General features: G+C 46.0%; 1 protein-coding gene across 1 annotated transcript; it reads right to left on the bottom strand.

Annotated features, from left to right (window-relative positions):
- Positions 1 to 415: 415 nt before the first annotated feature.
- On the bottom strand, positions 416 to 11,472 carry CUNH1orf100 (chromosome unknown C1orf100 homolog). Its single transcript, XM_023745769.1, has 4 exons — positions 11,417 to 11,472; positions 4,515 to 4,610; positions 3,001 to 3,173; positions 416 to 507 (listed from the first exon to the last, which is right to left on the bottom strand). Exons 1-4 carry the CDS (start codon positions 11,470 to 11,472, stop codon positions 416 to 418), a joined length of 417 nt encoding a protein of 138 aa, XP_023601537.1.
- Between the last annotated feature and the right edge of the window lie 2,136 nt (positions 11,473 to 13,608).

Genomic DNA, 13,608 nt, shown 5'->3' with positions numbered 1-13,608 from the left:
CTGGTAGTGGGCTGGGTGTTGATTCCCTGCCCTGGATGACCAACTTAATCTGGAAAGAATTTGCACATGTTAAATATTTAAGATTCCAACCATTGGATACACATGTAAATTAAATGTAGTTCTGCCCGGCCAGCGTGGCTCAGTGGTTGAGCTTCAACCTATAAACCAGGAGGTTATGGTTCAATTCCCGGTCAGGGTACATGCCCGGGGCGTGCAGGAGGCAGTCAATCAATGATTCTCTCTCATCATTGGTGTTTTTATCTCTCTCTCCCCGTCTCCCTTCCTCTCTGAAATCAATAAAAATATATTTTTAAAAAAGTAGATCTGTTATCATGGTTTTAGTCTAAAAGAGTCACCTAAGAACGCCAAATGTTGTTTTCAAGCACCATAGCTATTTTGGTTTAAAGCGTTTATTTCAGCGCCATCTCTCTTCACAACAGCAGAACTCCGGTAGTGAATTGATTGGTCGAGGATTCGAGGAAATTGTGCCTAATTTCTGGTCCCAATCTGGAATTTAAAACAAGTTAATGATTTACTTTAGGACTACTCACTCCTAAATTTTAACTCACTTTCATTTCAACAGCAATTGTATAAAATAACAAAATTTATGGGATTTAAGACAAAGGAATATGTTTCAAAGCTCTGTAAAAAAGGACTTAGTCAAAGGGTTATTTTTATTTATTTTTTAATATACTTTTATTGATTTCAGAGAGGAAGGGAGATGGAGAGAAAGATAGAAACATCAATGATGAGAGTGAATCACTGATCAGCTGCCTCCTGCATGCCCCCTATTGGGGATTGAGCCCACAACCCAGGCACGTGCCCTTGACCAGAATCGAACCTGGGACCTGTTAGTCTACAGGCCGACCCTCTATCCACTGAACCAAACCAGCTAGGGCCAAAGGATTATTTATGTGGCTTAATCTCTGGTTCATAATACTGAATGATGCAAAAATGTAATGAAAATAAATGGAAAATTTGCATTTTGACATCCTAATTCTAGATTTCCCCCAAACCCTTGAAACTTTACATTATAAATGGACCACTTTGTATCCTCTTTGTATCAAACTGCAGTTGTTACCATCCCTAAATTCATACCTATTGGCATCCTCTCCTATCTTACAGCCTATAACCACTTACAGCACATCCCCTCCTATCTTACAGTCTATAACAGGGGTGGGCAAACTTTTTGACTCGAGGGCCACAATGGGTTCTTAAACTGGACCGGAGGGCCGGAACAAAAGCATGGATGGAGTGTTTGTGTGAACTAATATAAATTCAAAGTAAACATCATTACATAAAAGGGTACGGTCTTTTTTTTTTTTTTAGTTTTATTCATTTCAAGCGGGCCATAGTTTGCCCACGGCTGGTCTATAACCACTAAGAGTTCTGCTTATGTAAAGGAGGGCTTGGGTGGAAGACCCCAGTCATTGCATCTACGCTTAATGAATCAAAGACCAGGGTGTTTCACCTGGTTGGTGTGGCTCAGTGGCTGAGTGTCGACCTATGAACCAAGAGGTTACTGGTTCGATTCCCCGTCAGGGCACATACCCGGGTTGCAGGCTCAATCCCCAGTAGGGGGCGTGCAGGAGGCAGCCTATTGATATTTGTCTCTCATCAATGTTGCTATCGCTCCCTCTCCCTCTGCCTTCCTCTCTTTCTAAAAATCAATAAAAAAAAACATTAAGAAAAAATGTTTTAACAACAGCGTTTTAACAAGACTTCATATCTACAGTGCTATGCTCTGTATTAGGTGTTTTGCTTACATTAAACTCATATTCACAGTAACCCTCAAAGGCCCACTGATATTCCCGCCATCTCAAATAGATTAATTTGCCCAAATTTACAGGACTTGGAAGAGAAGGAGCCCCCATTTGACCCAGGATTAAATGACGGCTAAGTCCCTAATCTTTTCACAGTTCTATTCCACCTCCCATAGCACTTCAACAGCATTTCAACAAACATTTCTTGATATTAAGAACAAATAACATTTCGTTTGCCCAGAGAGTACGACTAGAAATGCCATCCCTGGAGGATTTTTAAAATCTAATTTAATTAAATGTGATCCTGTATGTAATTAGTAACCATTTAACTTCTCAAGGCTTGCTATGGAGTTGAACAGCAACTCTGACCTTGAAGATTACCAAGTATTCCAGGGACATATATCAAAGTAGTTTAGAAGCGGGAGGAATCCTACCCAAGAGCCTTAGAGATCCTCATTGTAGAAGTTACAATGGAGCTGAATGATACACAGTTAGCCAGGCAAATTCAACAGTAAATGTTCGCAGAACACATGACAAACTTCTGGGGGCTTCCTTGTGACATTCCAGTTAGTGAATATATAGGCCCACAGTGAATGCTATCAAACCTGAAACATCTGATACAGATTTGGGGGTGGAAGGAACATGGGAAATGATTTTTTTAAATTTTCACACCATTTGACAAAGTGAAATTACAGTTCATATGGATTTGTGGTGGTGCCTTCTTTGAAAGTCATCATTGGAAAATAAAATGAAGCTGAGCTGGTGTGGCTCAGTGGTTGAACATCGACTCATGAACCAAGCGGTCACTGGTTCAATTCCCAATCAGGGCACATGCCTGGGGGCCTGCAGGAGACAGCTGATCAATGATTCTTCTCATCTTTGATGTTTCTATCTCTCTTTCCTTCTCCTTGCCTCTCTGAAATCAATAAAAATATGTATATATATTGAGAATGAGTAGAGTTCCTCAACAACATGTGAGGAGTGATCAGACTTGAGCTGCTTCCTCTTAAGGACATTTGTATATCTTCATTCCTGAAGTTTCTATAGAGAGCTAGGAAAGGAGGAAGACGCCCTTGGGCCGACCTCAGGATTCTTCCTGCACCGGGACACACGCCCCCCCCTTCCCTCCCCCAAGCTTGGCTGGTCCCAGACCTGCAGAGGCAAGCCTGTGGGAGTTGCTTCTCTGCGGCCCAGGCTGGGCTGGTCTCAGCGAGGAAGAGCAGTTGGCTTGACTTACCAAGCACGTAAAATGGCAGCGAATAGTGTTTTTGGTACGTGGTTTCTTTGTACCATGCTTCGGCAGGCTTGGAGTGTCTTTGAAAACAAATATATCGGATGAGAGTTTGTTGGTCTAGCTGAGGCTGACACTGACGTTTCTCCTCGGGTGGCATGGCCAAGTCTATGAGAGATCTAAACGAAAATAGAAACAGCTTGCTGAACACCCCGTCGAAGAAAAGCGTTCCATTTTCTCATCAGCTGAAATTCCTTCCCTGGAAGTAGCCAGGAGGCCACCAAGACAGTGTTGGCCAGACTCGGTCAGTCAAGGCCAGCCCTAGCCAAGCTGTCAGTAGATGGCTCAGGGGTTCCAGTCCCCTGTCCCTCCCTTTGCAGCCCTTCTCTCCCAGTCACGGGTCAGAGAAGGCAACCTGCTTTTCTTTTCCCTTCTTATTCTTTTTAAAAAAAAATATATTTTATTGATATTTTACAGAGAGGAAGGGAGAGGGATAGAAAGTTAGAAACATTGATGAGAGAGAAACATCGATCAGCTGCCTCCTGCACACTCCCTACTGGGGATGTGCCCGCAACCAAGGTACATGCCCTTGACCGGAATCGAACCTGGGACCTTTCAGTCCGCAGGCCGACACTCTATCCACTGAGCCAAACTGGTTAGGGCATTTCCTTCTTATTCTTATCTAGAAACTTAATAAAATCATTGATTGACATTTGCACTAGGTTTCCCCCTTGGCTTTTCAAAGTCAAGTATGTATTTGAGTTGGAGCAAAGGGCTTTGAACTGGGAATCAGAAAATGTGGATAGATTCCAGTCTCAGCTTTTATGCTAACCAACTGCACTTCAAACAAGGCATGACTATATCAAAGGCGATCAAGAGAATAAGGGAAATTTGTAAAATATGCCAGATGAACTCAGAGTAATAGCAATCATATTTTCAGTGCCTACTATGCTCTGGAATTTTATATCAATTATTTTGTTTAACAGATAAGAAAACAGAGTCGGAGATGCAATGAAAATTGTCCAAGATCAAACATTTCATAAAATTACTCAAATTGCTGCTTTTAACTCCCGTGGTTTCCAACCTCTACACACTAGAACGCAACATCAAACTATCTTTTTTGTTGTTGTTAAAATGATATGCACAGAGGCAGAAACCATTTAGGTCAAATTTGTCATTTTACTGGGAAGGGAACAGACTCGGGAAAGTTAAATTATTTGACTAAGTTGAAACTAAACTCATGGTGATTTCATTTCTTAGATAATTTCGTAAAGTTCCATATTTATTGCTGACTATACAAATATATGCTCATTAGAAAAAATCTGGAAAATATAAAACACAAATGCCATTCATCTCACAAATAACTATTGTTATCAGCTTGGTGTATTCCCTTCTAACCGTTTTCTATCCATCAAATAATTATTATTGTTCTCATACTCATTTTTGTTATTACAAAGTGTGATTCCCATTTTTTTAAAAATGTATCATTCTAACTTGAGTGTAATTGTTAGGTGTCTCACCTGGGAGAGCTCCTTACACTGGAATCAACATGGATTCGTGCCAGCTGCCCAGGGAGGTAGCCCAGGAGGTCCTTGCCTTGATGAGCAATGAATGGGCTGGTGGAGAAAGTGAGGGTGAGAAAGAGGCAATTACTACGATCAGTTCTTTAGAGAGGAGTGCCAGCTGTGATGTAATTAAAGAAGATATTCGGTCTTTGCCCCCATTTCCTGGCACAGAACTCCTTGAACTCCCCCCCCCCAACTTTTTTTTTTTAATATATTTTATTGATTTTTTACAGAGAGGAAGGGAGAGAGATAGAGAGTTAGAAACATCGATGAGAAAGAAACATCGATCAGCTGCCTCCTGCACACCTCCTACTGGGGATGTGCCCGAAACCCAGGTACATGCCCTTGACCAGAATCGAACCCGGGACCTTTCAGTCGGCAGGCCGACGCTCTATCCACTGAGCCAAGCCGGTTTCAGCCCAACTTTTAATTAATTAGTTAATTAATTACTTTTTATTTCAAGACTATATTTATTTTAATTACAGTTGACATCAAATATTGTGTTGGTTCCAGGTACAGAGCATAGTGATCCCCCTGACAAGTCTAGTACCTGCTTGGCACCACACATAATTATTGCAATATTATTGACTACCTTCCCAATGCTGTACCCCCCTGGACTTTCTTGATGGGAGTGTCTTTTTTATCCAGTTTTCAGGAATCATTTGATGTGTCAGTTTCAAAATATCAGGAAAAAAAATACAATGATATTTAAAACCAGTGGGGCAAATGTTGATCATATGAAAAGTGGGAATTAGAAAATGGGGGTTTCTTATATTATTTTCTCTACTTAAATATATGTATATATTTAGATAAGAAGGGAGAGGGAGCGAGAGAGAGAAACATCAATAATGAGAAAGGATCATGGATCGGCTGCCTCCTGCATGCCCCACACTGGGGATCAAGCCCTCAACCCTGGGCATGTGCCCTGACCGGAATTGAACCGTGACCTGTTGGTTCATAGGTCGATGCTCAACCACTGAGCCATGCCAACCAGGCTATAATACACTTTTTATTTTAGAAAGTTGGTGGAAAACAAATCTGAGGACAATCTGACTAGGAGTAGAAAGGCTGGTAGGAGGAGATTTTAGTGGTTTTGTGGGGTGTGGTGAAGCTCTGAGCAATGTGTTGGAAAGGTGGATGGAGAGGAGAGGATGGAGCGGGGATGCGTTAGGAGAGAGGATTGAGGTAAAAGATGGGAGCTGTCCAAGGCCAGTCTTAGGCTTTAGCATTGGGAAGATGCTGCCATTCCCTGGGAGAGGGGACACAGGACGATGGCCATTGTTGGATGACTACAGGGTTTGTGATATGTGCAGTCTGTTAGGGCCTTCCGCAGATTCTGAGTACTCAGTAGGAACTATAAGAACTCCAGGGAAGAGTCAGTAGCAAAACCATGAAGTAGCTCGCCAATATGTGTTGGCAATGAATGGAAACTTAAGCTATGTACCTCCAGTCCAAACATCACTTATGGAATGTATGTAAGCTACTCTGCACACCCTGCTAAGTTCAAGCTGACTCAGCAGCAGTTCTTGTCCTCAGAATGCTCTTTAGGTGCCGAAATAGTGGTCTGAATGAAGGGTCTAGGGCAGTGGTTCTCAACCTTCCTAATGCCGCAACCCTTTAATACAGTTCCTCATGTTGTGGGGACCCCCAACCATAAAATTATTTTCGTTGCTACTTCATAACTGTAATTTTGCTACTGTTATGAATCGTCATGTAAATATCTGATATGCAGGATGTATTTTCATTGTTGCAAATTGAAGATAATGAAAGCATAGTGATTCATCACAAAAACAATATGTAATTATATATATGTTTTCCAATGGTCTTAGGAGACCCCTGTGAAAGGGTTGTTCGACCCCCAAAGGGGTCACGACCCACAGGTTGAGAACCGCTGGTCTAGGGTTTGAGGAGGCAAATAGGATGGGGAAGAGATTCCAGGTGAGGCAATTTCAGAAGTCAAGACTTGGACAGAGCCCTAGACGGTTTGGCTCACTGGATAGAGCGTCGGCCTGGGGACTGAAGGGCCCCAGGTTCGATTCCGGTCAAGGGCATGTACCTTGGTTGCAGGCACATCCCCAATGGGGGGTGTGCAGGAGGCAGCTGATCATGTTTCTCATCGATGTTTCTAACTCTCTATCCCTCTCCCTTCCTCTCTGTAAAAAATCAATAAAATATATTTTTAAAAAAAGACTTGGACAGAGTTGGGATCAGAGCGGGGCATGTGGGGACCGGTGGGGTCCCCGCTTCCTACCTGGTATGAAAGGCAAGCTCTGTGGGTAGGGCGGGTCTGTCTGTGCAAACAGGACCTCTGGGAGCTCTGATTTTCAGAGAAACCACAGGCTGTCTGGGCCTGCCCAGCCATGGATAATATGACTGAGGCCTGGATAGAAACTAACAGCAGGGACTGAGTCATAAGGAGAGGAGTTGGCACAATCCTGGGAACAAATGACATCTCTGGGTGCCCCGATGGGAGTCCTGGCTTCCGTAGGCGCCAACCAGGTCTGAATGGTTCCCTAGGGCCACGTGCCAGTGTATTAGACGCCAATGGAGCTCCAGAGCGACACTGGCTTCTCACGGCTGCTGTGCTGTTGGCTGGGCTGTGCCCCGACCATGGACTCTTCTTCCCTCCCGTGCACACGGCCAGTACCTGCCGAGCGCAGGTGGCAGCCCAAGCCCAAGCTGTTTGGGGGAGGAGCCCTTCACCAGCACCAGCTAACGCTCTGCCATCCAGCCTTTGGGAAGGTCCCTGGGCGGGTTTTGGCCCAGGAACGGACCGTGGGGACGTGTGTGAGGAGGAGGGTGTTGGGGGGTGGGGGCGGAAGATGGGACACTTTGCCTCTAACTCCGTGGTTAGACTTTCCAACCCCTTCTATGTGGCCTTCACACAGGAGAAAGCTCCCAACGAAGAGGCTAAAACATCTGTTTTTGGAAGAGAATTGCTGCCTCCTACAGCAGTGGTTCTCAACCTTCCTAATGCTGCGACCCTGTAATACAGTTCCTCATGTTGTGGTGACCCCCAACCATAACATTATTTTTGTTGCTACTTCATAACTGTAATTATGCTACTGTTATGAATCGTAATGTAAATATCTGATATGCAGGACGTATTTTCATTGTTACAAATTGAACATAATTAAAGCATAGTGATTAATCACAAAAACAATATGTAATTATACATGTGTTTTCCGATGGTCTTAGGAGACCCCTGTGAAAGGGTCGTTCGACCCCCAAAGGGGTCGCGATCCACAGGTTGAGAATCGCTGTCCTACAGGGAAATGCCTCGCCTGGCTGTCAGTCAGCACCGGGCCTCTCCCAGGGTGGCTGGGTGTGGGGCAAACCGATTGATGCCTGGAAAGCACGTGCCAGCTCTCCGGCCTGGCCAAGGAGCCCTGCCCAACTCGGCTCCCACCCCCTCGGTTTCTGCATCAGCTGCACACAGGCCTTTGCTCTCCGGGGAGGGGGCAGGAGTCCCCTATGTCTGATGCATTATTTACAGTCCAGGACAGCTCGGCTCTCTGAGGCGACGCGTTCAGTTCAGACAAGAGCAGACCTGTCCCCTGGGAGGGTGACTGTAACCGCAGACACCATTCGATATGCCCCGGGGAGGTCGGGAGTGTCAATCCCTCAGGAGCCTGGCCCTGCCGCCCGAGGGGGCTGCAGCTGTGACTGCAATTCTCTGTTATGTCTGCTGCCTGCTGCCCAAGTGTCTGTGCAGAGATGATCTCATCCAATTCTCACGGTCACCTTGCCAGGTAAATATTTACACCTGCTTGTGGAAGAGGAGACTGAGGTTCAGAGAGTGGACTTTCTAAATATTCCCCAGCTAGCAACTGCCAGAGCCAGGACCAAACCCAGTTCTCCAAACTCCATCTTGTATCCAGAATCATCTATAATATGTACATATGATTACTTTTTTCAGAGGAGTTTAGCAGTTTTTAAAAATAAGATATTTTACATTCTTTTACTTGTACTGTCTTTGTTTTTGTTGTTAATCCTCACCTGATATTTTCCCATTGATTTTTAGGGAGAGTGGAAGAGAGGGGAAGAGACAGAGAGAGAAACATCGATATGAAAGAGACACATTGATTGGTTGCCTCCTGCACACTCCCCAATCAGGGCCGGGGATCAAACTTGCAACCAAAGTACGTGCCCTTGCCTGGAATCGAACCCAGGAAACCAAAACACAAATAAATGACAGAATCATTATTTTTCTCAGTGAAGAATGGATTCATTCATTTTCATTTTTTTTCAGCAAATGTGCATAGGACCTACCATGTGTAACAATCATCTGGGCAGAAGTGATGATGGTGGGTTGTAGGGAGAGGCAAACAAGCCACCCTAGGGAGCTAACCAGATGCAATAGAGTGCGGGGATCAAGAGCACAGATGTTGGAGGCAGGCCAGTGGGTTCAAATCCCACCTCTGCCAATCACTTACTAGCTGTGGGATCTTGGGACGTCACTTAACCAGTCTGTGCCTTGGTTGTACCTCCTCATCTGTACTTCAAAGTTGTTGTGAAGGTTAAGTACAGTGGTTGCCACAGGATAAGAGTTGCATGAGTGTTAACTGTTATTCCAGTCGGTGAGACCAAGAAGAAATAAAATAAGTTGTGATAAGGGCCCTGAGGCTATGTTTCCAAAAAAGGCGTGAGATGGAGTATAACAGAAGTAGAGCCCGGCCGGTGTGGCTTAGTGGTTGAGCATTGACCTATGAACCAGGAGGTCACGGTTTAATTTGGTCAGGGCACATGCCTGGGTTGCGGGCTCCATATCCAGTAGGAGGCATGCAGCAGGCAGCCCATCAATGATTCTCTCTCATCACAGATGCTTCTAGCTCTCTCTCCCTCTCCCTTCCTTTCTGAAATCTACACTAATAAAAGAGAAACATGCAAATTGGTGTCACTCTGCTATGCCCACCAGCCAATCGGAGCAACTATGCAAATTAACCCAACAAAGATGGTGGTTAATTTGCATACGCAGGCGTGGAGCTGAGACTGAAGGCTCTGGCCAGACTGAAGACTGAAGAGGCTTGGCTTCTCTGCTGTGACCGGACCAAAGGCCTGAGTCCCAGGTGCCGGAGGAAAACTGGTGCCGGCAGCCAGGGGAAGGAAGGCCTATTGCATGCATCTTCATGCAACGGGCTTCTAGTCAATGATAATAATAATAATAAATAACAGAGCTGGAGAGGTGGACAGAAGACCTTCTCTAGCCAGGGTGGTTCAGGAATCGCTCTCTGAGCAGCTGACAAGGAGCTAAGCAGGGTGGTGACAGGAGGCTAGTTAAGACAGGGCAGGCCAGGGCGGGGGAGGGAGCGATCCAGGGAGAAGGGACATGCCCCAAAGCTCCGAGGAATGAAGGAGTGTGGCCTATTGAAGGAATGGAAGAAGACAATGGGGCTTTGAAGATGGGCAAGGCCAGTTCATGTAGGCTTTGTAGGCCCTGGCAATGAGTTTGGATTTTATGCAAAATGCAATCAGCACAGGGTTTTATGCAAAGGGGGGTGGCTTTCATCCAATTTATATTTCATGCAGCTCGCTCCAGAGAATGGGTTGTAGGACAACAAGAGTGGTGGTTGGTGTCGATGAGCAAGGGAGAGGCCATGGTGGTCTGGACCCAGTGTTGGCAGTGGAGATGGTGAGTCATTCCCCCGGGAGATGGATCCTGGAGGCAGGACTGAGCTTGCTGGTGGATTGGACCCACGATTGTTGCTGAGGTAGAACATAGACACAGCCCTGCTCCACAGTGAGTCCTGAAGGTGGGTGGTGGGTGGAGCACCCAGTATAGCTCAGACAGGCGCCTCCTAGTGGGGCTCTGATGGATGAACACAGAGAACACCAGCCTTGCGACTTCAGTGCCTGTCACACCGTGTTCCACCCAAACCCTCAGGCTGCCCACGGCTGGCTCAGGTCAGGCCCAGTGACTGAGTTAGTTCCGCTGAGCCCCAGGCAGCAGCCACAAGGGGAAGTTTGTTTCCATTTTCCCCAGGAGATGAGACCACAGTTCAATATGCCCAACCGTGGACAGAACAGATGTCAAACACACAGAAAGCCAACACTTGGGGGGAGACAGAAACCAGGAGCCCCTGGAACCACCCTGCTTCCTCCTCTCGGGGTTTCAGGGAGCGAGAGGTAGGCTCTGTGTTTTCTCTGAAAGGACTCTCAAAATACCTGGGAACCAAGATCCCTCACCCCCCCTTCTTTCTTGGATAATTTCTGGAAGCAAAAGAACTTACCTTTGTTGACTAAATATTGTTAAAATTAACTAAATACTAGAATGAACACGAGGTTTACTCAAAACCACCAAGTCACTGGAGCTGCAGGAGGCTGACCCAAAATCACTTGCTGTGTGAGGTTCCCACCCCGATTTTATAGTTTATAAAGCTCTGCAGATCCCATGGCGAGTGGGAAGGGCGGGTGGGGTTAGAATTTAGATTGTTGTACAATCTTTCTCAGCAAGATGAGCTTAGCCCAATGAGACACGTCTAGGACTTGTTATTCCTAGGCCACGGATGAACTTGGAGAAAGAGTGATACTCGGCCCTGGTTTCTGTCTGTGGGGTCACCTCCCGTGTAACACAAGCACAGGAGGGGTTGGTGGATTCCAAGCAGAGTAAAGGGATCCCTCAGTCTTCTTGCTAAAGCCTTTTCCAAGCAAAAACCAATGTCCTTCCATCTTTTGGGGATTTGGAGTTGCCTGCTTGCTTGGATTCTGCCACAAGTGTGGGAGTTTTTAGTTTTTGTTTTGTTTGTAACAACTAAACCCAAAGAAACTTCACTAGAGCCCCCTGGCAGCAGCTGTCTGTCAATCGGTTCTGATTCCCCAGGCACCTGCCTGCCTGCCTGCCTCTGGAAGGAGGTTACCTGGGTGGGATCACTGGGTGGCGGTCAACAAATTGTCGTAGCCGGATGGCGGTCATGATGAGTGGGATTCTGAAAGAAAAAAAATGTGAAGAATGTTCCTGTGGCAAGTTTATATACATTTCCAGGTGAGAGCCACTTGGTACTACGAAGTCCTTCTTAAAAGTAGAGATCACTGGCTGGCGTGGCTCAGGGGTTGAGCATTGACCTATGAACCAGGAGGTCAGGGTTGGATTACCAGTCAGGGCACATGCATGGGTTGCAGGCTCTGTGGGGAACCGATATAGGGTTGAGCCTCAGACTGACCTGCTGGCAAAGTCACAAACAAGTCCCAGCTTAGAGGGCTCAGTCCTCTTAGCATAATTAGGTTTGACCTTATAACACTCCCTAGATCTTATCTGGGAAGCTAATGGGCTGAGGAAAGTGCAGGAAGTGTAACTATGGTCAAAACAGGTGAAACTCACAAGAACTGTGTAACTATGGTGACCACTGCCTTGTTTACCTCTGACTATAAAAGGTTGATGCGGCCTGAGCACCGGTGGAAGTCCTTCCTCCTGAGTTGGACTTACCCGCCTGGCCCCCAATATTCCCAGATTATCTCTTCTCTTTTCTCTTTCATTTGTGTGTGGCTCCTCTTCTGATCCTGAACCCTCAACCACGTGGGACATGGAGGGAAACATTTACAACATCTGGTGCCTGAACAGGGACTTGTTTGTGACTTTGCCAACAGGTCAGTCTGAGGCTCAACCCTATATCGGTTCCCCACGGAGCTCGATCCCCAGTAGGAGGTGTGCAGGAGGCAGCCGATCCATGGTTCTCTCTTATCATCGATGTTTCTATCTCTCTCTTCCTCTCCCTTCCTCTCTCTCTAAATATCAATAAAAAATAGAGATCTTCTGCCTGACTATTTAGGGAAGGAAATAGACTAGAAAAGGAGCATAAAGACACGGAAGTGTAAACTAATGCATGCAGATATGTTTTTCTTTTTTATTTTAAAACTAGAGGCCCAGTGCACGGATTTGTGCACTGGTGGGGTCCCTCGGCCTGGCCTGTCGAAATCTGGGACCACTTGGGAGATGCTGGAGGCGGAGGGACCCCATGCACCGGGCCTCTAGTATGCAATAAGATCTTTGGTTAATCTCTTCCTGACCTCCCCCTCCCCTCTTCCTCTGAGATTCATCACTCTGTTCCATGTTTCCATGCCTGTGTGTTGAGCGTCTGCCCCCCCTGGCGGTCAGTGCGCATCATAGATACTGGTCAAATGGGTCTCTTAGACATATATATATATATATATATATATATATATATATATATATATATAGTTATCAATTTCAGAGAGGAAGAGAGAGATAGAAATATCAATGATAAGACAGAATCATTGATCAGTTGCCTCCTGCACACCCCCTACTGGGGGTCAAGCCCACAACCAGGCATATGCCCTTGGCTGTAATTGAACCCGGGACCCTTCGGTTCACCAGCCGATGCTCTATCCACTGAGCCAAACCAGCTAGGGCGCTTTTCTTTAAAAGCAAAAAAAAAAAAAAAAAAAAAATACTGTGCCAGTGGGGCACTTAGCCCCCTCCCCAGCCTTGTTAGGGTGCCTTCCCGCTGCACCAGCTTTCAGGCTGAGCACTACATTTCCCAGACTCCCTTGCAACTAGAGTTCTGATATGAAGCTGATTCCTCCAATCAGTGTAGAGAAGGTGTGGGGGTGGGGTGCTTGCTCAGAATTGTGACCCATCACCTGGGTCCCCTTAGGGTCAGACAGCAGCCAGGCTGCCTGGAGGATTGCTCTCTGGCAATTGCTCCCAACTGCCTTTGAGCACATGTGTTGTGAGAGGACGTGTAGAAAAGGGTCTTCAGTAACGGAGTTCCTTTGCCAGTCTTCTATTGCTTCTGTTTTCTCAGGAAGCCAGTCTTCCCGGTTCAGGAAGGTTGGTTACCCACCTCTTCCTCCCTTTCCACCCTCCCCCAACCCTTCTATGAATTGCTTTTCCCTTCTTCCTTGTCCAGTCTAAATTCTGCCAGTTCTTCAAGGCCTTATTCAAGGCCTCTGTTCTGATTTCCAAGTGGCCCATTGCCTGCCTCTGAATTCCCAGAGCCCTTGATGAATCCTATTAGGCATTTTGGTTCTCAGATCTTTCCTCATTGGTTTATTAATTCATTTACAAAACTATCATTTAAGAAACTATTTA

Source organism: Myotis lucifugus, unplaced genomic scaffold, assembly GCF_000147115.1.
Source record: "Myotis lucifugus unplaced genomic scaffold, Myoluc2.0 scaffold_579, whole genome shotgun sequence".
NCBI classification, from domain to species: Eukaryota; Metazoa; Chordata; class Mammalia; order Chiroptera; family Vespertilionidae; genus Myotis; species Myotis lucifugus.
The sequence above is the reverse complement of the archived record's forward strand: the minus strand, read 5'-3'. Positions and strand labels throughout refer to the sequence as shown.

Coding starts and splice junctions, on each gene's coding strand:
- CUNH1orf100 (XM_023745769.1), bottom strand. CDS start 11,472: ATGACCGCCATCCGGCTACGACAATTTGTTGACCGCCACCCAGTGATC. Junction 4,611..11,416: donor CACCCAGTGATCCCACCCAG/GTAACCTCCTTC, acceptor TTTCTCCACCAG/CCCATTCATTGCTCATCAAG. Junction 508..3,000: donor GCTGCCATTTTACGTGCTTG/GTAAGTCAAGCC, acceptor TTTAAATTCCAG/ATTGGGACCAGAAATTAGGC.